At 44.8% G+C, this 23841-nt stretch overlaps 1 protein-coding gene across 4 annotated transcripts in view; it reads left to right on the top strand.

Moving 5' to 3' along the window:
• Positions 1-23841, top strand: part of NF2 (neurofibromin 2) — an 81198-nt gene that overhangs the window by 44025 nt on the left and 13332 nt on the right. For all 4 annotated transcript variants that reach the window (XM_036822830.1, XM_036822831.1, XM_036822832.1 and 1 more), the window contains exons 6-14: positions 563-645; positions 8454-8529; positions 10931-11065; positions 15982-16056; positions 17728-17841; positions 20399-20521; positions 21191-21408; positions 22608-22713; positions 23198-23325. In XM_036822830.1, the coding sequence (XP_036678725.1) occupies positions 563-645; positions 8454-8529; positions 10931-11065; positions 15982-16056; positions 17728-17841; positions 20399-20521; positions 21191-21408; positions 22608-22713; positions 23198-23325 (1058 nt within the window). The remainder of the gene's footprint in view (positions 1-562; positions 646-8453; positions 8530-10930; positions 11066-15981; positions 16057-17727; positions 17842-20398; positions 20522-21190; positions 21409-22607; positions 22714-23197; positions 23326-23841) is intronic.

Raw genomic sequence — 23841 nt, 5'->3', positions numbered from 1 at the left:
GCTGCGCGGGGCAGGGCAGATAGACGGGATGAGTCGGAGGTGGGCATTATAGCTTTTAATCCTTGGTGGTGTTCGTCTTGTTCATTAGCCTCAGAATCAGGCCTTCCCTACCTTTTGCTGCTTCTGATTTTATAGCTCCACTCCCCTGTCATGTGTGATAAAGGTCTGCTCCTCACCTTCCCCTGACTTTACCTGCTCCTCTGATGGTTTCTGCAGCGGCAAAGGCAGCAGCGCGTACAGCCTGGCCCGCGGCCGGCCCGAAATTAGTGAGCTCTGCTCCTGAACGAGGTCCTCTCTCTGGGATCTGTGGCCCAGGAAAGAGGGGTGCTGCCAGGCGAGGGGTGCCCCGCAGCCTGAGAAATGGTGCAGCTTTCCGAGTTGTGACTCAGGTTGAACGGTGCTTATTTACACACCCACCTCTGCACGTGACTGGCTCCCTGTATGTGGCTTTTTAAAAATAGCTTTGCTGTTTTGTAAAAATGATGCATAATTATAAAAATACCAAACAATACCAGAACTTTCTTTGTGTGTGGATTTTTTATTTTGCTCTCTTTTTTGCTAGGTAATAAATCTGTATCAAATGACTCCAGAAATGTGGGAGGAAAGAATCACAGCCTGGTACGCAGAGCACCGAGGCCGAGCCAGGTGAGGCTGCTTCATCACTGATTTATATTACCTTATGGGCCTTTCTTCTTTTTTAAGGAACTACAAAACTGGGATGTGTTTGTTGAACAAAATGCAGTACCGAAGTATATAGAAGAAAAAGGGAGAGCTGGCAGCAGTGCTGGTCTTCAGTATTGTGTGTGTCCTTTTCTGGTGCATGGGGGCGTGGGTATGTACTGCCTGTCAGGATGTACAGACCTACTGCATTCAGTGCTAATTTATGTTCATTTTAAGAATTCTGTTGAGTCCCTCCCATCAGGAAGCTTGCGCAAACCTCTTAGATAGCCTCATCCACCAGAGGGCAGACAGCAGAAGCAAGAAGAACTACAATTCTGCAGCCTGTGGAAGGAAAACCACATTCACAGAAAGACAGACAAAATGAAAAGGCAGAGGACTATGTACCAGATGAAGGAACAACATAAAACCCCAGAAAAACAACTAAATGAAGTGGAGATAGGCAACTTTCCAGAAAAAGAATTCAGAATAATGACAGTGAAGATGATCCAGGACCTCGGAAAAAGAATGGAGACAAAGATCAAGAAGATGCAAGAAATGTTTAACAAAGACCTAGAAGAATTAAAGAACAAACACCTAGATGAGTTAAAGAACAAAGAGAGATGAATACAATAACTGAAATGAAAAATACACTAGAAGGAATCAATAGCAGAATAACTGAGGCAGAAGAATGGATAAGTGACCTGGTAGACAGAAGGGTGGAATTCACTGCCGTGGAACAGAATAAAGAAAAAAGAATGAAAAGAAATGAAGACAAGGCTTCCCTGGTGGCGCAGTGGTTAAGAATCCACCTGCCAATGCAGGGGACACGGGTTCGAGCCCTGGTCTGCGAAGATCCCACATGCCGCAGAGCAACTAAGCCCATGCACCACAACTACTGAGCCTGCGCTCTAGAGCCCACAAGCCACAACTACTGAAGGCTGCGCTCTACAACAGGAGAAGCCACAACAATGAGAAGCCTGCGCACCGCAACGAAGAGTAGCCCCCACTCACTGCAACTAGAGAAAGCCCATGTGCAGCAACAAAGATCCAATGCAGCCAAAAGTAAATACATTAAATAAATAAATAAATAATTTTTTAAAAAAGAAAGACATGAAGACAGCCTAAGAGACCTCTGGGACAACATTAAATGCAACAACATTCGCATTATAGGGGTCCCAGAAGGAGAAGAGAGAGTGAAAGGACCCGAGAAAATATTTGAAGAGATTATAGTCAAAAACTTCCCTAACATGGGAAAGGAAATAGCCACCCAAGTCTAGGAAGCGCAGAGAGTCCCAGGCAGGATAAACCCAAGGAGAAACATGCCGAGACACATAGTAATCAAATTGACAAAAATTAAAGACAAAGAAAAATTATTGAAAGCAACAAGGGAAAAACGACAAATAACATACAAGGGAACTCGCATAAGGCTAACAGCTGATTTCTCAGCACAAACTCTACAAGCCAGAAGGGAGTGGCACAATATATTTAAAATGATGAAAGGGAAGAACCTACAACCAAGAGTACTCTACCCGGCAAGGATCTCGTTCAGATTCGACGGAGAAATCAAAAGCTTTACAGACAAGCAAAAGCTAAGAGAATTCAGCACCACCAAACCAGCTCTACAACAAATGCTAAAGGAACTTCTCTAAGTGGGAAACACAAGAGAAGAAAAGGACCTACAAAAACAAACCCATAACAATTAAGAAAATGGTACTAGGAACATACATATCGATAATTACTTTAAACGTGACTGGATTAAATGCTCCAACCAAAAGACACAGGCTCGCTGAATGGATACAAAAACAAGACCCATATATATACTGTCTACAAGAGACCCACTTCAGACCTAGGGACACATACAGACTGAAAGGGAGGGGATGGAAAAAGATATTCCATGCAAATGGAAATCAATAGAAAGCTGGAGTAGCAATACTCATATCAGATAAAATAGACTTTAAAATAAAGACTGTTACAAGAGACAAGGAAGGACACTACATAATGATCAAGGGATCAATCCAAGTAGAAGATATCACAATTACAAATATATAGGCACCCAACATAGGAGCACCTCAATACATAAGGCAACTACTAACAGCTATAAAAGAGGAAATCGACAGTAACACAATTATAGTGGGGGACTTTAACACCTCACTTACACCAATGGACAGATCATCCAGACAGAAAAGTAATAAGGAAACACAAGCTTTAAATGACACAATAGACCAGATAGATTTAATTGATATTTATAGGACATTCCATCCAAAAACAGCAGATTACACTTTCTTCTCAAGTGCTCATGTAACATTCTCCAGGATAGATCACATCTTGGGTCACAAATCAAGCCTTGGTAAATTTAAGAAAATTGAAATCATATCAAGCATCTTTTCTGACCACAACACTATGAGATTAGAAATCAATTACAGGGAAAAAAACACAAACACATACAGGGTAAACAATACGTTTCTAAATAACCAAGAGATCACTGAAGAAATCAAAGAGGAAATCAAAAAATACCTAGAGACAAATTACAATGAAAACACGATGATCCAAAACCTATGGGACGCAGCAAAAGCAGTTCTAAGGGGGAAGTTTATAGCAATACAAGCCTACCTCAAGAAACAAGAAACATCTCAAATATACAATCTAACCTTACACCTAAAGCAATTAGAGAAAGAAGAACAAACAAAACCCAAAGTTAGTAGAAGGAAAGAAATCATAAAGATCAGAGCAGAAATAAATGAAATAGAAACAAAGAAAACAATAGCAAAGATCAATAAAACTTAAAGCTGGTTCTTTGAGAAGATAAACAAAATTGATAAACCTTTAGCCAGACTCATCAAGAAAAAGAGGGAGAGGACTCAAATCAATAAAATTAGAAATGAAAAAGGAGAAGTTACAACAGACACCGCAGATATACAAAGCATCCTAAGAGACTACTACAAGCAACTCTACGCCAATAAAATGGACAACCTGGAAGAAATGGACAAATTCTTAAAAAGGTATAAGCTTCCAAGACTGAACCGGGAAGAAATAGAAAATATGAACAGACCAATCACAAGTAATGAAATTGGAACTGTGATTAAAAATCTTCCAGCAAACAAAAGTCCAGGACCAGATGGCTTCACAGGTGAATTCTATCAAACATTTAGAGAAGAGCTAACACCCATCCTTCTCAAGCTCTTCCAAGAAATTGCAGAGGAAGGAACACTCCCAAACTCATTCTGTGAGGCCACCATCACGCTGATACCAAAACCAGACAAAGATACTACAAAAAAAGAAAATTACAGACCAATATCACTGATGAATATAGATGCAAAAATCCTCAACACAATACTAGCAAACAGAATCCAACAACACATTAAAAGGATCATACACCATGATCAAGTGGGATTTATCCCAGGGATGCAAGGATTTTTCAATATACACAAATCAATCAATGTGATACACCATATTAACAAATTGAAGAAGAAAAACCATATGATCATCTCAATAGATGCAGGAAAAGCTTTTGACAAAATTCAACACCCATTTATGATAAAAACTCCAGAAAGTGGGCATAGAGGGAACCTACTTCAACATAATAAAGGCCATATACGACAAACCCACAGCAAACATCATTCTCAATGGTGAAAAACTGAAAGCATTTTCTCTAAGATCAGGAACAAGGCAAGGATATCCACTCTTGCCACTGTTATTCAGCATAGTTTTGGAAGTCCTAGCCACGACAATCAGAGAAGAAAAAGAAATAAAAGGAATACAAATTAGAAAAGAAGAAGTAAAACTGTCACTGTTTGCAGATGACATGACACTATACATAGAGAATCCTAAAGATGCCACCAGAAAACTACTAGAGCTAATCAATGAATCTGGTAAATTTGCAGGATACAAAATTAATGCACAGATATCTCTTGCATTCCTATACACTAACAACGAAAGATCAGAAAGAGAAATTAAAGAAACAATCCCATTCACCACTGCAACAAAAAGAATAAAATACCTAGGAATAAACCTACCTAAGGAGGTAAAGACCTGTACTCAGAAAACTATAAGACACTGATGAAAGAAACCAAAGATGACACAGACAGATGGAGAGATGTACAATGTTCTTGGATTGGAAGAATCAATATTGTGAAAATGTCTATACTACCCAAAGCAATCTACAGATTCAATGCAATCCCTATCAAATTACCAGTGGCATTTTTTAGAGAACTAGAACAAAAAATCTTAAAATTTGTATGGCGACACAAAAGACCCCAAATAGCCAAAGCAGTCTTGAGGGGAAAAAACGGAGCTGGAAGGATCAGACTCCCTGACTTCAGACTGTACTACAAAGGTACAGTAATCAAGACAATATGGTACTGGCACAAAAACAGAAATATAGATCAATGGAACAGGATAGAAAGCCCAGAGATAAACCCACGCACCTATGGTCAACTAATCTATGACAAAGGAGGCAAGGATATACAATGGGGAAAAGACAGTCTCTTCAATAAGTGGTGCTGAGAAAACTGGACAGCTACATGTAGAAGAATGAAATTAGAACACTCTCTAACACCATACGCAAAAATAAACTCAAAATGGATTAGAGACCTAAATGTAAGACCGGACACTGTAAAACTCTTAGAGGAAAACATAGGAAGAACACTCTTTGACATAAATCACAGCAAGATATTTTTGATCCACCTCCTAGAGTAATGGAAATAAAAACAAAAATAAACAAATGGGACCTAAGGAAAGTTAAAAGCTTTTGCCAAGCAAAGGAAACTATAAACAAGACAAAAAGACAACCCTCAGAATGGAGAAAATATTTGCAAACGAATCAACGGACGAAGGATTAATCTCCAAGATATATAAACAGCTCATGCAGCTCAATATTAAAAAAACAAACAACCCAATCAAAAATGGGCAGAAGGCCTAAATAGACATTTCTCCAAAGAAGAGATATAGATGGCTAAGAAGCACATGAAAAGCTGCTCAACATCACTAATTATTAGAGAAATGCAAATCAAAACTACAATGAGGTATCACCTCACACCAGTTAGAATGGGCATCATCAGAAAATCTATAAACAACAAATGCTGGAGAGGGTGTGGAGGAAAGGGAACCCTCTTGCACTGTTGGTGGGAATGTAAATTTATACAGCCGCTATGGAGAACAGTATGGAGGTTCCTTAAAAAACTCAAAATAGAATTATCATATGACCCAGCAAACCCACTACTGGGCATATACCCAGAGAAAACCATAATTCAAAAAGACACATGCAGGGACTTCCCTGGTGGCTCAGTGGTTAATCTGCCTGCCAATGCAGGGGACACGGATTCAATCCCTGGTCCAAGAAGGTCCCACATGCCGCGGAGCAACTAAGCCTGTGCGCCACAACTGCTGAGTCCAAGCTCTAGAGCCCACAAGCCACAACTGCTGAGCCCGCGTGCCACAACTACTGAAGCCCGTGCGCCTAGAGCCCGTGCTCCGCAACAAGAGAAGCCACCCTAATGAGATGCCTGTGCACTGCAATGAAGAGTAGCCCCCTCTCGCCGCAACTAGAGAAAGCCCGCACGCAGCAAGGAGGACCCAATGCAGCCAAAAAATAAAATTAAATAAATAAATAAATAAATAAAAATTAAAAAAAAAAAAAGACACATGCACCCCAATGTCCAATGTTCATTGCAGCACTATTTACAATAGCCAGGTCATGGAAGCAACCTAAATGCCCATCGACAGATGAATGGATAAAGAAGATGTGGTACATATATACAGTGGAATATTACTCAGCCATAAAAAGGAACGAAATTGGGTCATTTGTAGAGACCTGGATGGATCTAGAGATTGTCATACAGAGTGAAGTAAGTCAGAAAGAGAAAAACAAATATCGTATATTAACGCATATATGTGGAACCTAGAAAAATGGTACAGATGAACCGGTTTGCAGGGCAGAAATAGAGACACAGATGTAGAGAACAAATGTATGGACACCAAGGGGGGAAAGTGGCGGGGGCGTGGTGGTGGGATGAATTGGGAGTTTGGGATTGACATACATTCACTAATATGTATAAAATAACTAATAAGAACCTGCTGTATAAAAAAATAAATAAAATAAAATTCAGAAAGAAAAGTTCTATTATATGCATATCCCATAGCTTTGGCGTCCATTCCTCTGTTGATGGTATTTGGAGTAGCTATAGGTCTTTCACTTTTACAGAATGTTCTGCAGTGTACAATCTGATATCATTATGTAATTGTATGAGTAGTTCTGAGGATAGATCCTTTAGAGGAGTTGCTGAGGCAAAAGGATGTGAGCATTTTGCGTCTTGACAGGTGCCTCCAAATTGCCCTCCGAAAAGGTTGTACCTATTTACAAGCCCATCGGCAGTGTGTGAAAGTGTTCCCCCCCATTCTCTCCCCAACACTGGTTTTTAACCAATCTAATCTTTGTGATCTAAAAGATGAAATTTTGTATCTTAAGTATTAATTAGCATTTCCCCTATCACTTTAGGAATTGATCATCTTTTCATTAGCCTTTAATATTTGTTTTCTCTTCTTCAAATCAACTTCCTGTCACATGTTGTTTTTAACTCTTAAAAAAGTATACCGAAAAGTGGACAAGTCGTAAATATACCACTTGATGGATTCTTACAAAGTGAAAACACCAGGTAACACCAGGTGACAAGAAAGCATGTGCCCCCGATCACTCCTCCCCAGAGGTAACCACTCTTCTGAATCCAACTCCATGGATTAGTGTTGCCTGTTTTAAATATTGTATAAGTGCAATCAGACAGTTTCTGTTATTTGTGCCTCACTTCTTTTATGCAGCATGATATTGTGAGATTTGGGTTTGTGGCTTGTAACGGTGTTTTTTTCCATTTTCATTGCTGTGTAGAATTCCGCTGTATTCATAGACCACACATTATTTATCCATTCCACTACTGATGGACATTTAGGTTGTCCCGTTGTCCCCTGGTTTTTGCTGTTACAAATAACATCAAACAATTTTCCAAAGCAGTTGTATCAATTTACATCAACAACGTGTGTGATTTTGAATTGCTCCACCTGCTTGCCACTGCTCCTCCTCTCAGGTTGAATTTTTAAAATTCATTTGAGACCATTTTGAGATGGGAGAGGGGGAAGAAGGCAAGGTCATAGGGAGACTTGAGTTAAGATATTTCAACACTGTACCTATCTGGGAGTTTTCTGCAAGTCATTGCTACTTCAAGAGCTTCCTTTAAGTCTGACTCACAACTTAGAAGTGGGTGACCAGGCTTGCGTTTGACAGCCTGGATAGCTCTTGCCCTAACCTCCCGCAACATCCAAAGGATTAAAATCAGGAAGGTGCCTTAACCTCCAATAACACCCAAAGGAATAAAATCAGAAAGGCAGCTCTCAGGTAGCTTGCAGAGAGAGATACATCATTACCAAAACCTTCTAGGTGAAGAAAGTACGCAATTAGATACAGCAACAGCTTATGTAAAATTCGAACATCCAAATCCATTTGAGGGAGCAGATGTACCACGTGCTTGTCTTGAATTACTCAAGCCAGGTGTCACTGTTTACCAAGGGTTAAGCATGAAATTGAAGCCAAGAGACACTGTAATGAATCTATTCTCTTGTTTTCACGGGGATGGGAAATTCTGCTTCACCTCTGTGTGGTGTGGTTAATAGACTTGGGACCGGGCAGAGCTTGGCGGGTAGCTGCCTGGCTCGCGTTTTCCCGCAGGTTCGAAGCTCAGCTCGGTGTGCGCCGCCCTCCAGATTTCTCATTTCCGCGCCAGTGACGGTGTCTTTCATTCTCCTCGCAGGGACGAAGCTGAAATGGAATATTTGAAGATAGCTCAGGACCTGGAGATGTACGGTGTGAACTACTTTACAATCCGGGTGTGTGGAAGCCTCTGCGAGTTCTCCGTGTGTGGGTGGAGACTGAATGAGGGCAGACTGTTAAAATGGGTCCCTCCCCATCCCAGGGCGGTCGACACTTCGACAGTTCAGTGGTGAACAGGGGAAGAGGAAGGGGCGGGTGTAAGAGCCTCATTTTCTATATTGGGACTTAAGTTAGATCCTAGGTAATTAAGTATCAGTGGAGCCTGGGAGGGCCTGGTCCTGCCTGGGCAGAAACCTGTCTGAATGCTCTGGTGTAACATTTGATTATCTCTGGCTCTGTGAGATCCGGGTCCACAGGGAACACCTGTAAATATTTTCTTCCCCCAGGACACAAGGAGAGTAAAGCTGCTTTTACAGATTACTGATTTGTTTGGGTGGGGACTCTCCCTGGCAGGCTAATTGATTTTCTTTGCAGACCATTAATAGTCCGCTGTCCTCTGGGAACCTGCTGCTCCTGCACCCGAGAAGCGTTTGTTTTCAGCCCCTGTCCCGCCTTTCAAGCATCTTTCTCCTGAGGCTCTGCTGCTGGACGCAGCTCCTCCCAAAGGAGTTCATGCGATTTGCTGAAGTATTTCATTGCCGGTTCCAAACTGTAGATGAGTAGACAGTAAAACAGCTATCATAGTTAAGGCTTGCTTTCCTTTTCAGGGTTTCCATAAATTTTGTATTAAATTTAGGTAAATTGAAACACATTTAAAATATCCTAGGGATAGCTTTCTACTTTGTTTTCTAAATACATATTTTTAATGGATCATTTGCATAAAATAAGGCACACTGACAAATTGTCATTTTTGTATAGTATACAAATGCCTAAAAGATTTTCCCTAATAACGCCAAAGGTTGTTTTCTAAAGTTTTATTAATTTGTATTTGTTAATTGTTTGGTTTCTTTAATGTCAGACTCATTTGACACATTTCTGTGGTTTTGTCCATATGACTCCTCTTGCCCCACCACCTACATTGTAGAAAACTAGTGTTTTATAACCCTTCAAAAACAGCTTCTTATAAGGGAATATTTCTACAGCAGTCAGACTAAATTATACTATTTTGTGCGTGTGTGTCTTGTATTGTGCGATAGATGAGGCTAATGGATATTTTAGTGTCTTTGTGTTAAAGTTCCTGAAATTTCACCATCACCTAAGGAAGACGTGTGCTTAAAACAATTTAAAAGGGGCTGCTTGAGTCCCCACTTTTCTGTTTATTCTCTAGAACAGTTGGAGCCTCATGATAGGAGGCAGAGGGTGCAATCCATTCTTTTAAAAAACTTAAGCTAGAAACATAATGAAACGTCTTGTTTTCCAAAACGTACTATAGATTTTTAAAGCACAAAGCCTCACTTGTGTTAACGCAGTGGTTTTAAGAGCTCTGCAGACGAGCAGACGACTCTCCCTCATGGTTTGGTGATCACATCTGACTTCAGGTGTCAGCTGGAGTAGAAGATTTATCTCAGAGTGCTCGCTCCTCCTCCTGACGCCTGCTGTTAGCCTTGTACTTCTCATCACAGTCCCCGCACCTTCTCAGTTTGCAGACCTGTTTTCCTGCCCTGGAGTCTTGGGTCCGTTTCCTTGTTGTCAGCAAGGGGTCAGGTGTGGGGAGATTCCCCCCACTGCTGTACAAGGACCAGACTGCAGCACAGGGGGATGGGCCTGCAGCCCGAAGAGGTGGCCTCCAGGTGCACACTGGTCAGTGACATGGGGGCCCAGGACGCTTGCCCTACGGGTGCCCTGGCTGCTGGCCGGACTGCCGTCAGAGGTACAGCCTGCGTACAGTCTATCAATTAAATCTTTACACAGCTTTATTAGGGTACAATTTATATATAATTCATTTTGATATATTTTTCTGATATATTGTAGTAAAAAGTTTCCAACGTGCAGGAAAGTTGGAAGACTTTTACAGTGCATACCTATGTATACCCACAGCCTGGATTCTACAGTTAACACTTTATACTTGCTTTATCACATTGAAACTACATTTTAGTGTAAAATAAGGCCATCTGATCCCAGCACTTAGAGTTTTCTTTCTGGTAGTACAATAACCTTTTCTTTTAACATAAGAGGTGTTTAATCCTACAAGTTTTTATTCTACATCTATGATAAGCCAGTTATTTAATTAGCAGTAACAATGTTTCGATTACCTCTACTTTAGCCATGGAGCCAGTGACAGGAGCCCCCAGTGTCCTTCCGTGGGACACATGACTCACAAGAATGGTATCATTTTGCCTCCACCTGCCCCAGTTCAGGAAGCTGGAGGCCCCCTGGGTTCTAAGACAGCAGTGACTTCTGTTGGGACCTGTTGAAACTTGTCACATGTAACAGTCTATGCCAGGTTCTTTGGGAAGTTGAATAAAATCTTGAGCCTCAGCTGGAGCTGACGGTGGCTGTTCTTTGTCAAATCTACAGAATAAAAAGGGCACAGAGCTGCTGCTCGGAGTGGATGCTTTGGGGCTTCACATTTATGACCCTGAGAACAGATTGACCCCCAAGATCTCCTTCCCGTGGAACGAAATCCGAAACATCTCATACAGCGACAAGGAGGTAGGACCCGTCTGCACTGTAGATGCCCTGGCGGCCCAGCAGGTTTTTCCCCATCTCTCCTTCTGGAGCGGCCGCTCCTTGTTAGCAGCAAGATCCTTTAATTCCCAGGCTTTGGGTTTTTACTTGTTGATTTTTATAGTATTTACAGAACAGTACTGGCATCCTGTTTTCAAACAGCATAACTAAACCCCTCTGCTGACTAATGAGAGACTAGGAAGCTCAACTGTCAGGACTAAACCCTGGAGAATAGTAAACAAACCAGAAAGTAACCCTTTCTTATTACTTGGCTTTCTATTTCTGGTGGGAATTCTCTTTGTTTTTTTTTTTAAATAAATTTATGTATTTTATTTATTTTTATTTTTGGCTGTGTGGGTCTTAGTTGCTGTGCGCGGGCTTTCTCTAGTTGCGGCGAGAGGGGGCTACTGTTCGTTGCGGTGCGCAGGCTTCTCATTGCGGTGGCTTCTCCTGTTGTGGAGCACGGGCTCTAGGCGCACGGGCTTCAGTAGTTGTGGCACGTGGGCTCAGTAGTTGTGGCTTGCGGACTCCAGAGCGCAGGCTCAGTAGCTGTGGCACACGGGCTTAGTTGCTCTGCGGCATGTGGGATTTTCCCGGACCAGGGATCAAACCCATGTTGCCTGCATTGGCAGGCGGATTCTTAACCACTGCACCACCAGGGAAGCCCCTCTCTTTGTATTTTAAGTGTGGTGTATATTAAACCCTCTCTCTGTGTCCAGTGCTTGATTTATGGGATGCAGAGATATGTGTGTGTGTATATATATATATATATATATATATATATATATACACACACACACACACACACACACACACACCTCTCCATAACATGTATGTGAATGTATATGTATTATATATACATATATATATATATAGTATATATAATATATACATATCAGCAGTGATATAAAGAAGGATATCAGGCCAACTTGCTTACAAGAATTAAAGAAAAATTAAGTTTGAATAACTCAAATGAGCACTCTAACTTAGAATTCAAATATTACTATATAGGATTGTGACTTTTCCCTAATGCTGTAATCCTGTATTCATTCATTCATTCATTCTTTGTTAATTTTTAAAATTAATTTTTATTGGAGTATAGTTGCTTTACAATGTTGTGTTAGTTTCTACTGTACAGCAAAGTGAATCAGTTAAACATATACATATATCCACTCTTTTTTAGATTCTTTTCCCATATAGGTCATTACAGAGTATTGAGTAGAGTTCCCTGTGCTATACAGTAGGTTCTTATTAGTTATCTATTTTATATATAGTAGTGTGTATATGTCAGTCCCAGTCTCCCAATTTATCCCCTCCCCCACCCTTTCCCCCTTGGTAACCACATTCATTATTAATTTTAAGGGAGTTTTTGAGCATCTCCTTTGTGTTAGGTTTTGTGGGAGAAACAAAGATGTAGAGAATGCAGTCTCAGCCCTCAGGGAAGTTATAGTCAAGTAGTGACTCAACTGCCGTGATCCATAACCTCAGTGTGAGCGGCTGGTGACAGAGGTGGTGACGATATGGTACTTTTCAGCCTGCCAGCAGCTTTGCCCTGGCTCTGATTCAGTCTTCACAAGAACACTGCTGTGAGAGTAGAGACTGTGTTCTGGTTGCTCTGTGTCACCTCAGGAAGCGGAGATGCAGAGGGATCAGGTGACCTGTGTCTGGTGAGAGGAATAGCAGAAGCCACATCCCCTGAGTTTCCAGGGAAGCACAGAGGACGGGCCCTGAGACGCACTGCACCGGGCTGAGGAAGGCAGGCCCGGGCGTGGAGTGAGTAACAGAGACGGCCCACGTGGCTGCCTGCAGAGCCCCAACCCCGTGCAGGTTTCCTGCTTTCTCTTTCCTCGTGTAGCAACTCGAGGAAAGGAGCACCAGGCCCCTGGTTGCCAGTATGTGGTTGAGATCTACTCGTCCATGCTTGATGAGACAGATTGAGCTTCTTAATTCAAGACATTTTGGCTTCTCAGATTTCTGTAAGTAGCCCAGGAGATGAGCATTTAGGTATTTCTCTTTTAAAGCACTTAAACTGAAAGTTCTATGTGACTTAAAGCAGTAGGTGTGCTGGTAGTTTTTCATCTCTAATTTCATAAAGTCTATTTACTGCACATCCACAACTTCGCATGCTAAAGGCTCCCAAAACACTCATCTTTCATGGAAGCCAAGGAGTGAAGTCTCCCCTAGTGCGATGGCTCGACACAGTAAACTAATATTCCCTCTCCCGGGGCAAGGCGCCCCCGAGTTCCGTCACGTCAGTAACTCGCACAGTGCAAGGGCCCCAAGCTGACTTGACATGATGAGAAGTAGTCTTGGTCGTTATATACAGCGACTGTGCTGTCACAACAGAAGTGCTGGTTTATTTTAAGTGAGCCATTGATTCTGTGTGCATGCCCTGGCGTGGCACAGAGCTTGTGGTTTCCCCACTCCTTGAGGTTTCCCACTGACAGCTCTGGGCTTTGATAGCAAGGCCAAAAATAAGCTCACAAAATTCATAAATAGCAGCCTACACAAGAGCAATACTGCTTCTAAGTTCACTTGACCAAAAGCGAAACAAAGGACCATTTTTCTGTCCTCCGTGTGCTAAGCCCTTGTTGGACAATATAGCATGTGAAAGAAATACCCAAGAATAGATCTTCTTAAACGACTTCATCTGCTTAGCAAGTCTTTCTTGGGAGTGGATATTCATGTTTAAAGTGCATCTTTGTCTATGACATAAATCGCAGCAAGATCCTTTTTGACCCACCTCCTAGAGAAATGGAAATAAAACCAAAAATAAACAAATGGGACCTAATGAAACTTAAAAGCTTTTGCCAAGCAAAAGAAAACATAAGACGAAAAGACAACCCTCAGAATGGGAGAAAATATTTGCAAATGAAGCAACTGATAAAGGATTAATCTCCAAAATTTACAAGCAGCTCAGTATCAAAAAAACAAACAACCCAATCCAAAAATGGGCAGAAGACCTAAATAGACATTTCTCCAAAGAAGATATACACATTGCCAACAAACACATGAAAGGATGCTCAACATCACTAATCATTAGAGAAATGCAAGTCAAAACTACAATGAGGTATCACCTCACACCAGTTAGAATGGCCATCATCAAAAAATCTACAAACAATAAATGCTGGAGAGGGTGTGGAGGAAAGGGAACCCTCTTGCACTATTGGTGGGAATGTAAATTGATACAGCCACTATGGAGAACAGTATGGAGGTTCCTTAAAAAACTAAAAATAGAACTACCATACGACCCAGCAATCCCACTACTGGGCATATACACTGAGAAAACCATAATTCAAAGAGTCATGTGCCACAATGTTCATTGCAGCTCTATTTACAATAGCCAGGACATGGAAGCAACCGAAGTGTCCATCGATAGATGAATGGATAAAGAAGATGTGGCACATATGTACAATGGAATATTACTCAGCCATAAAAAGAAACGAAATTGAGTTATTTGTAGTGTGGTGGATGGACCTAGAGTCTGTCATACAGAGTGAAGTAAGTCAGAAAGAGAAAAACAAATACTGTATGCTAACACATATATATGGAATCTAAAAAAGAAAAAAAAAAAGGTTCTGAAGAGCCTAGGGGCAGGACAGGAATAAAGACGCAGACGTAAAGAATGGACTTGAGGACACGGGGAGGGGGAAGGGTAAGCCGGGACGAAGTGAGAGAGTGGCATGGACATATATACACTACCAAATGTAAAATAGATAGCTAGTGGGAAGCAGCTGCATAGCACAGGGAGATCAGCTCGGTGCTTTGTGACCACCTAGAGGGGTGGGATAGGGAAGGTGGGAGGGAGACGCAAGAGGGAGGAGATATGGGGATATATGTATATGTATAGCTGATTCACTTTGTTATAAAGCAGAAACTAACACACCATTGTAAAGCAATTATACTCCAATAAAGACGTTAAAAATAAAAAAATAAAATAAAAAAAATAAAGTGCATCTTTGAAATCTAAGATCTGTCCAGTCTCATCAGGAATGAGTGAGAACAACAGTTGCCATTTTTTCTTTATATTTGACCCTGCCTGGTAGTCTGGCCCTGGGTTCTCCTACTAAGCTACCCACCCGCCCATCCGTAGCATTCCTCTTTCTCTCCCCTTTGATTTTTGTAGTATTTTCCTTTTCTACTACAGTCCATTCTTTGTCACTCTTTAACCGTATTCTTTCTATTAACAGCTTTCATCAAACCATTCCCATGTTTGGAAATCTGGGGTGACGCCCCGTATGCTGTCACGTCAAATCTAAGCCCTTCTGACTGTCCATCCCCAGCCTACCTCACCAGCCCCCACTCCTGCCTTCCTCCCAGTCTAAACCCATGGTTTTATCTTAGTCATCAAAGAGTTAATAATGCCACACACACACACACACACACACAGACACACACACACACACGCTAACACTGCTCATTTCCCCATCTCTGCCTTATCTCTATTGCTTGCCCTGTCCAGAATGCCCCTCCATCCTACCTTTTAGCTCCTCTGTCATATTCTTTGTCCAAGACCAGCTTATGTCCATCCTACCCTGAGGATTTGTGATTTGTGCCACCCAATGAGGCACTAACACGTGATGTAATCTCTTGAGTAGTTGACTCTTGTTGGTCTAGTTCCAGCCAGGTGGTGAGCCTCCTGTAGGCAGGGCTGCCTCTGCGGTGGTCCTCCCAGTGTTGGCCTCAAGGTTGGGCCCGTCAAGGGTTTGTATTTCAGATTTCCAAGCCTAAGATGGTGCCGAGAACCCAGCTTCCAGGATCCTGAACTTCCTGGGCACCATGGAAGGCATGACCTTGTGCTGGATCTTTGCCAGGGGATTTGCTGTTTTTGTGGAATTTCCCAGTTGGTGGCAATGTTCTAGGCTATCAGACTGAAACTGTTTTCTGCTTTTTCCTTTCAGTTTACTATTAAGCCATTGGATAAGAAAATTGATGTCTTCAAATTTAACTCCTCAAAGCTTCGTGTTAATAAGCTGGTAAGTTGAGATCCTGGTTTTTGTTACAGACTGTAGTTTTTCTGTGAAATTGAAAGCCCGTTTTGAACCAGTATCAGAGTGACATGTTGTGAGGTGTAGAATGATCACTCACTTGGTACGTGCTTCTCTGATCAGCCTTGAAAGATTTCTCTTTAGCTTAACCTGAAGAGTCAAACCTACATTTTGTGATGAGGAATTTCTAAAAGTTATTTTTATTGAAGTACTTCATACATATGAAAGGATATGTATAATGTATACATGGGCTATAAAGAACAACAGAAATAAACAGCTACTTACCCACCACCAAGCTTTAAGAAATAGCTCACTCTCAACACTGTGGAACCACCCCCGCATTAGCACCTTGCTGTCCCCCCTCTCCCTGAGGGTGACCACCATTCTCAGCTGTGTGCTTAATATCCCCCTGCTTTTCATCAGAACTTTAGTTTGTATACGGCAAGTTATGTATGTTTTTGAAATTTATATATGTGCTATCAACTGTGTTCTTCTGTCACATGCCTTTTTTACACATTATTTTTTGAGATTTATCTATGTTGATGCTCAAAGATATGGTCCTTTCATTTCACTGCTGTATAGTATTCCATTATATATTCTGTTAAAAAATATATATATATATATATTTTTTTCTCCATTCTCCTGTTAATGGACAATTAAGTGCTTTCTGCATCTTGTATCTGCCCGCTGGTGCGCGTGGGCAATCGCTTCCCTGGAGTCTAGAGAGTGTCTTCACATAGCCCTGCATGTGGTATATGTCCAAATTCAAGGTTATGTCACGTTGTTTTCCAAAGAAGGTGAATTAATGTACAGAATCAACAACACTGGGTGAGACTTCCTTTTGCCTTATATCCTATATCCTCAGCAATTGTGTTATTAGCCTTTAAAAATTTTTGCCAATCTTGTGCATTTAAAATGGTATCTCAGTGTCATATTAATTTGCATCTTTATGTTTGCTAATGAGGTTGAATATCTTTTTGTATATTTATTGGCCAGTCTCATTGTCTCTTTTGTCAAACTTGTTTCTTGTCTTTTGGCTGTTTTTCTTTTGGGTTGTTTGTTTTCTTTATTGGTTATCTCTTCTTCCAGTTTGTGTCTTATTTTTCCTTTTTTTTTTTATGCCTTAACAAATTTTAATGTAGATAAACGTATACATCTTTTCCTTAACTATTTGTGCTTTTTGTGGCTTGCTTGACATCTTTCCTTATCCTGTGACCATCAAGATATTCTTCTATGTTCTCTTCTAAGAATTTCCAGGGCTTGATCTTTGCACTTAAGGCATTAATCCCTCTGGAGTCAAGTTTTGCATGTGGTGGAGGTGGGGGAACCCAACTTACTTTTTTCCCACGAATGACCTGTCGTCCCAGCCCTGCCTGTTGAACACGCTTTGCCGTCATCTCCCCTGGTATGCAGAGCCACGCGCTGACTCCGCAGAGTGAAGGGCATCAGAAGACAAGCTAAATGGCACCCCTTCCTCTCTTCACTGTGATTGTCTCCAGAGCTGAGGTCTGGAGGCCACAGGGAGGACGTTGGTTGTTTCCCTCCATACCTTCTCTCAGGTTCCCCACAAGAGCCCTTGGACCAAGATGCTGTAGCTGCTGTGCTGTCTCAGTGGAGTCAACGTGTGGGTATAACATTTCTCCTGCTTTCATCGCACAGATTCTCCAGCTGTGTATCGGGAACCACGACCTGTTCATGAGGAGGAGGAAGGCTGATTCTTTGGAAGTTCAGCAGATGAAAGCTCAGGCCAGGGAGGAGAAGGCCAGAAAGCAGGTGAGCAGGTGAACTGCCGCTGTCTCCTGGTGGTGGTCTTGGCCCGGAGGTAAGGAGTGGGCTCACAGGAGTCCTTTGAGCATGGATCTGCCTACTCTTATTTTATTCCTGTTGGGTCTTTTTGGCTGATGAATAAATGATGGTGGGACGTCAGCTCTGGAAATGAGGAATAAACTCTAACAGTATATCTCAAAGACACATCCCTAGTTATTTCTCCAGTGAAGTGAGTGAAGTGTGATTAATGCACATTGTGGGCAGAGATAGCCAAGCCCACATGTATCCACCCACCTGTCCACCCATCCATCCATCCATCCATCGTCCATGCAGCTAAGCTTTCATTCTTTCTGCCTGCCTGTCTCCTGTGCCCAGACTTCTCCTTTTCTAATTAGATGGTGATGGAATGCAGGGCGGCATCTCTGCGCCCACTGCTGGAATTAGACTCCGGCCGCACTTCCCCATTGCAGGTCAGCCCAGGCGGCACATCGCCCACAGCGAGAGGTGCCAGGAGCACGTTATCAGCAGCCTGGACGATCTGCATCACTGTTTTCTACTCTTAGACCTTTTTGACTCACCGCAATCCACACAGCTAATCTGAGCCCCGCTGCTGAGAATATCAATCGTGGCTTTGGATGAACTACTAGACAAAGTAGCAGCAGCTGCAATCAGCTGCCCTTAGGACTTGCAGGCTTGGAGGGGTAATAATTAGTCTGTGTGCAGCTCTCTAATTTGGGTCCTCCGATGAAGCTGGCTCCCGGCCCTGAGATTTAGAATGAAATGCCCAGTTTGATCCATTGTGCTCTCGGCTCCGTCTCTGTGCTCTCGGCTCCGTCTCTTTGCTCTCTGAGTTGGCGGGCCACAGATGTACTCTTTGGGATGCTTTGGGGTGGGGTGGGGGACAGTGGAATGGGTTTTGCTGGACAAAGAAATGCTCCTGGGCCAGCACAGGGTCATAGTGGCAACTTCAAGAAGAGCCCTCTCTGACCTCTTTATCAGCAGAGGAAAGCTTAGAAGTGAGAGATCTGATCACGGCAAGGAGAGTGTAAGCCTCCAGGCTGTGCAGAGAGTAGCTTGAACACAACCCTGGACCTGCACTGCCTGTAGGATGGCAGATGCACATTCCTGGCATCTGGCAACCTCAGGTCAGGGGCTTCCTGGCCCAGCAGTACAGACATTGACCTTGGAGCCAGATGTGAAACTTAGTATGTGACCCTAGTGATTGACCTACCTTCCAGATCTCGGTTTTCTTATCTGTCAAGTGGAGCTAAGGATCTCTCTTCTGTGTCTCAGATCAGAGGACACACTGTACCTAAAGGTCTTTGTGAGCTGAAACTGCTTTGCAAACAGGAGGTCCCTTATGATTGGGGTGGAGGTCTCAGGGAGGGTGCAATGCTGAGAGCAGAAGGGGATTGTAGACTTTTTTCAAGTGGAGGATAATGGGGATCTAGTCATCCACCTAATGGGAATGGTAATATGATGGAAATTAGAGAACAAATCGGCCAAGCTTTTCATTGACCTGCAAGAGGAAAACTGGAGAAAAATTTACTGTATTTTATTGCTTGTCTTTGCATTATTCCTTTGAGGCCCAATGCATTTTTTTGACTTACTATTTAGAAAAAGCAGCAATCTTAAAAATCTTGTGTTTGGGAGAAGATTGAAGCAAGAAGTAAGTAATTAAATGTGCTTTAATTATTTAAGGAAGAAAATAGTGCAGTGGTCATTTCTGGCTCCTGCTTTCTGAACTCAGCTAGAGCCCTAGGATCACAGAGAATAGCACTTGTCCTCTGCTTGTTCCCCTTATTAAGCTCGGCATGTGGCCCAATTAATACAGTGATCCAGAAGGCAAGGGAGGCGGCAGCAGCTTAGTGCTGGTGCCGTAAGGATCAGGGATCAGGGCCGCGTCCCCACTCCTCCCCCCGGGCTCCCTCCTGTCGCAGGCCTGGCTCAGGAGTTGCTTCCGCTTGAGGCTGTGGGGGTCTGCGCCTGGCTGCTGCCGCCTCCCGCTGTGAAATACAATGTGTGAGCTATTGATGCATCACACGGATGATTCCATCTTCTCCGAGGGTCAGAGGCAAGAGTGGAGCTCCTGTTGATGAGATTAGAGGTGTGGGAGGGGTCCGTGTGGGTAAGAAGCAGCACAGTGGCTCATGGTGGTGGAGAGGGACACGTGGTCTATCTCTGGAGCTGCCCCTTGGGGAGAAGGAGCCTGCATTGTGTCCTGTCAGCTGCAGGGCAGAGCCACTGGGGTCTCAGGCACGTTGGCCAGGTAGCTGTTTCCGTACCCAGCGTGTACGGATGTACCCGTACATCCAGGTGGAGACTGGCTCCGTGTTCTGCCGTTTGTTCATTTACCACTAGATGATTTTTCAAGGAGCATGGCTTTCCACTCTACGACTGGTTTAGAAGGATGGAGGGTGGTGGGCGAGGAGAACGACACTGGTACCTAAAGTCCAGGGAAGAAAAGGGTCCCCAGAGGGGAGACCCTGGGCACTGGCCGTCCTCGGATCTGTGGCACAGCAGGTCATGGGCCCTGTGACCAGCGACCGCTCATTCCCCCCAGATGGAGAGGCAGCGCCTCGCTCGAGAGAAGCAGATGAGGGAGGAGGCTGAACGCACGAGGGACGAGCTGGAGAGGAGGCTGCTGCAGATGAAGGAAGAGGCGACGATGGCCAACGAAGCCCTGGTGACTTCCAAGGGGCTGGGTCCTGGGAGGCTACTCGGACTCCCTCTGGCTCTGGAGTTAGGCCCCCAAGGACCACGGATTAGCCACATTTACCTTGACATTTTGGCTTAAAAAAATTATTGTCTTTCTCTCCGCCTGTGTTTCCAGGAGCAGATTTAGATTGAGTTCAACCTCCAAGTGCAGGCAGACTCCACTCACCGTGGGTCACCTTTCCCGCAGGGTGTCTCAGCCCTGGCCCGCCCTACCTCGGGGCCAGGTCATCCCCTGGTGGGGGCCATCCTGTGTGTTGAGGGCTGATTGGCTGTGTCCCTGGCCTCTGCCCACTAGATTCCCCCATTTGTGACAATCAAAAATGTCTCTAGACATTGTGACGTGTCCCCAGAGGGCACGGTCTCCCGTGCTTTTGAAGCACTTATTTAAAGAGAAAGAAGGACAGAGTTAAGTTGGGTTTCTCCCTCATAAAGTGTAGCCTCAGCTCAAGTGGGTCCCCATGGAGGGACCCTGAAGGGCCTTCTGAGAAGTTGAAGGGTGTGGCTTGGGGACACTCCGTGGCAGGGCCCCAAGGAGTCCAAGACCTTGGTCCTTGCTGACCTGAGTGTCTGAGGCCTGATCGGGGTGGGATGACAGGCACAGGACTCCTGTTCCCACTGACCACGCTCTTTTCTCCAGATGCGGTCCGAGGAGACAGCCGACCTGTTGGCCGAAAAGGCCCAAATCACTGAGGAGGAGGCGAAGCTCCTGGCACAGAAGGCGGCAGAGGCCGAACAGGAGATGCAGCGCATCAAGGCCACGGCCATCCGGACGGAGGAAGAGAAGCGCCTTATGGAGCAGAAGGTGCTGGAGGCCGAGGTGCTGGCGCTGAAGATGGCTGAGGAGTCCGAGAGGAGGTCAGCATGGGGGCGGGGAGGCCCTGCGCTGGGGCAGAGCCTGCTGGCAGCTGCTGACCCGTCTCCCGGGCAGGGGCAGAGGCTCCTTCCCGCACAGGCCGGTGGGGCTGGAGCTGGACGGGCGCAGGAACGTAGTTCTCTTGTCCGGTGGACTCTGGTCGGGCTGTGCCTTTGCGATGAGCCCCCGTCTCTGTGATGCTTGTGTTTGCAGGAAAACCATCGAGCTTGTCCACAGGCTGCTGTTAGCTGAGGAGACATGAGGAGGCTCTTCTGACATTTACAGAACGTGCTTCTTTTCCCTTTTGGTTTGAGGGGCGTGTGGGGAGACAGCAGCTATTCACCTTTAACGCTTCCCTGAAGATGGGAGGGGAGGGCAGGGTGCCCTGGCTCACGACCAGGTCGAAGGATGGGACTGTAGTCTGTGCTTTTCAAAGACAATTGGAGGCTCTGGGCTGTGCTGGTTCCACAGCCGTCAGATAACCCTGGCTCATTCCTCGCGGCACTTGGTCTGTGGGTTTAGAACACCTGAATTTGGCTTTTCACTGCCAGGGTGCAGTCGCTACAGTTTCCTCTCCACTCTTTGCGTGTCATTCTGGGAATACGGTTCCGTGTTTCCCACCCTGCTCTAGGCTCCTTTCTTTCCATGTGCCGTCACTTCCCCGCGAGTGATGTGTGTTGGGCTGGGTCCCCTGGGTCCAGTGTCCTGACGAGGCACGAGGCCCTCAGCTATGTGCTTATCTTCCTGCCCGAGGAGGTTGTTTCACTTTGGGGGTCCTGAAGAATCAGTTCTTTCACATCCTGCCCTTTGTGATCCAGTATGACACCTTTGCCCAGCCCACTCTCACCCAGAAAGAAGCAGAGGAAGCTTCTAGCCCCTCCCCCGATTTCCCTCCCCCTCCCCCAGTTGCAAAGGTTCATCCTTGACTCTTCTGGCCACCTGCTTCACTGCTCTCCCAGTTTTGATTTAAACTGGAAATCAGTTGAAATGAACAATACCTGGGAATGTTGTTCCTGCTTCGGAAGTTCTGATTTCATGTAAATCCTCCCCCACCCCCCCACCCCCGTGCTTGTTTGCCTGGTCTGGTGCCATCCTCAGGGTTAACCCAGCTCCCTCGTCTCCGGGGGTCAAGGGGGAAGAGGGGTCTCTTTCCTCCTCCTGTCATCTTCTGTGGAGCTGAGGGTCCCTTCTCTCCTTGCAGGGCCAAGGAGGCAGATCAGCTGAAGCAGGACCTGCAGGAAGCCCGCGAGGCAGAGCGAAGAGCCAAGCAGAAGCTCCTGGAAATCACCACCAAGCCCACGTACCCGGTGAGCCTGGGGCTGCCAGCCGCGCTGCTTCTCAGCGGTCCCTTCCCTCGTAGCGGTCCCTTCCCTCCCAGCCCTCCGGTTCCCCTGGTGGGGCCTTCAGGGCGACTGTTAAGCAAACGCATGGTGGAGCGAATGGTGCAGAATGTTCTAGGGCCTTGAAAGAGAGATGGGACGTAGGGAGGTGACTTGGTTTAAGCAAAGTAACAGAGGTGGGAAGCAAAGTGGTCCAAGGGGTAATAAATGATACCATTGACGATCTTATAGGGCAGATGGTGGGAGAAGTAGATTGGGGCCATATTTTAGACGACCCTCTGATCTGGGAGGAGAAAGTCCTCAAAACAAATCTAACTGCCTCACCCTCTGCTTCAGGGGTGGGCACGCTGGGCCCAGAGCCTTTGTGGCCTCTGGAGGGGTGGGTGGTTGACGCAGCAGTGCCCTCTGTTCTTGTGGAACCGAACCTCCTAATCTGATTTCTCCTTCGTAGCCCATGAACCCACTCCCAGCCCCGCTGCCTCCTGACATACCAAGCTTCAACCTCATTGGTGACAGCCTGTCTTTCGACTTCAAGGATACTGACATGAAGCGGCTTTCCATGGAGATAGAGAAAGAAAAGTACGGAGCCCCCTCCCCTCCCCCATGCCCCGCGTGGGCAGCCTGGCACTAACTCCTACAAAGGTTTGTTCTGTCCTCACCCACCGGGAGAGGAATTTCCTAATTGGAAATGAAGGGCGACAGACCAGCATTCATCTTCCAGGATAAAAATGACACTTGATTGGTGACCCGGAGTTTATAGTGGCTCCAGAGCTCACCTGAAGTCTAGGACTGGTTGTCAGAGGTCTCCAAGCCAGTCAGACCGCTGTTCACGTGGTGGTCCGTGGTGGTCGTGTTCTAACCTGGTGATGCGACACGTTTCCTAGTTGTGTTCTCTGGCGGCTGAGCTCTGTGGCGGGTCCCATGTCTAGAACAAGGGCGAGAGAGAAGAAACTCAAGCTCAAGGCTGAGGAGGGCAAACGGCTGGGGCTACAGTCAGCTTGAACGGCCCTGCCGTGGGAGCCACACATTGAGCCCAGCGTGCCCTGAGCTGTCCTCCTCCTTCACTTTATGGTCGGGGACGTGGCTCTGAGATGG

The sequence above is a fragment of the Balaenoptera musculus genome, chromosome 14, assembly GCF_009873245.2.
Source record: "Balaenoptera musculus isolate JJ_BM4_2016_0621 chromosome 14, mBalMus1.pri.v3, whole genome shotgun sequence".
In the NCBI taxonomy this organism is placed as follows: Eukaryota; Metazoa; Chordata; class Mammalia; order Artiodactyla; family Balaenopteridae; genus Balaenoptera; species Balaenoptera musculus.
The sequence above is the reverse complement of the archived record's forward strand: the minus strand, read 5'-3'. Positions and strand labels throughout refer to the sequence as shown.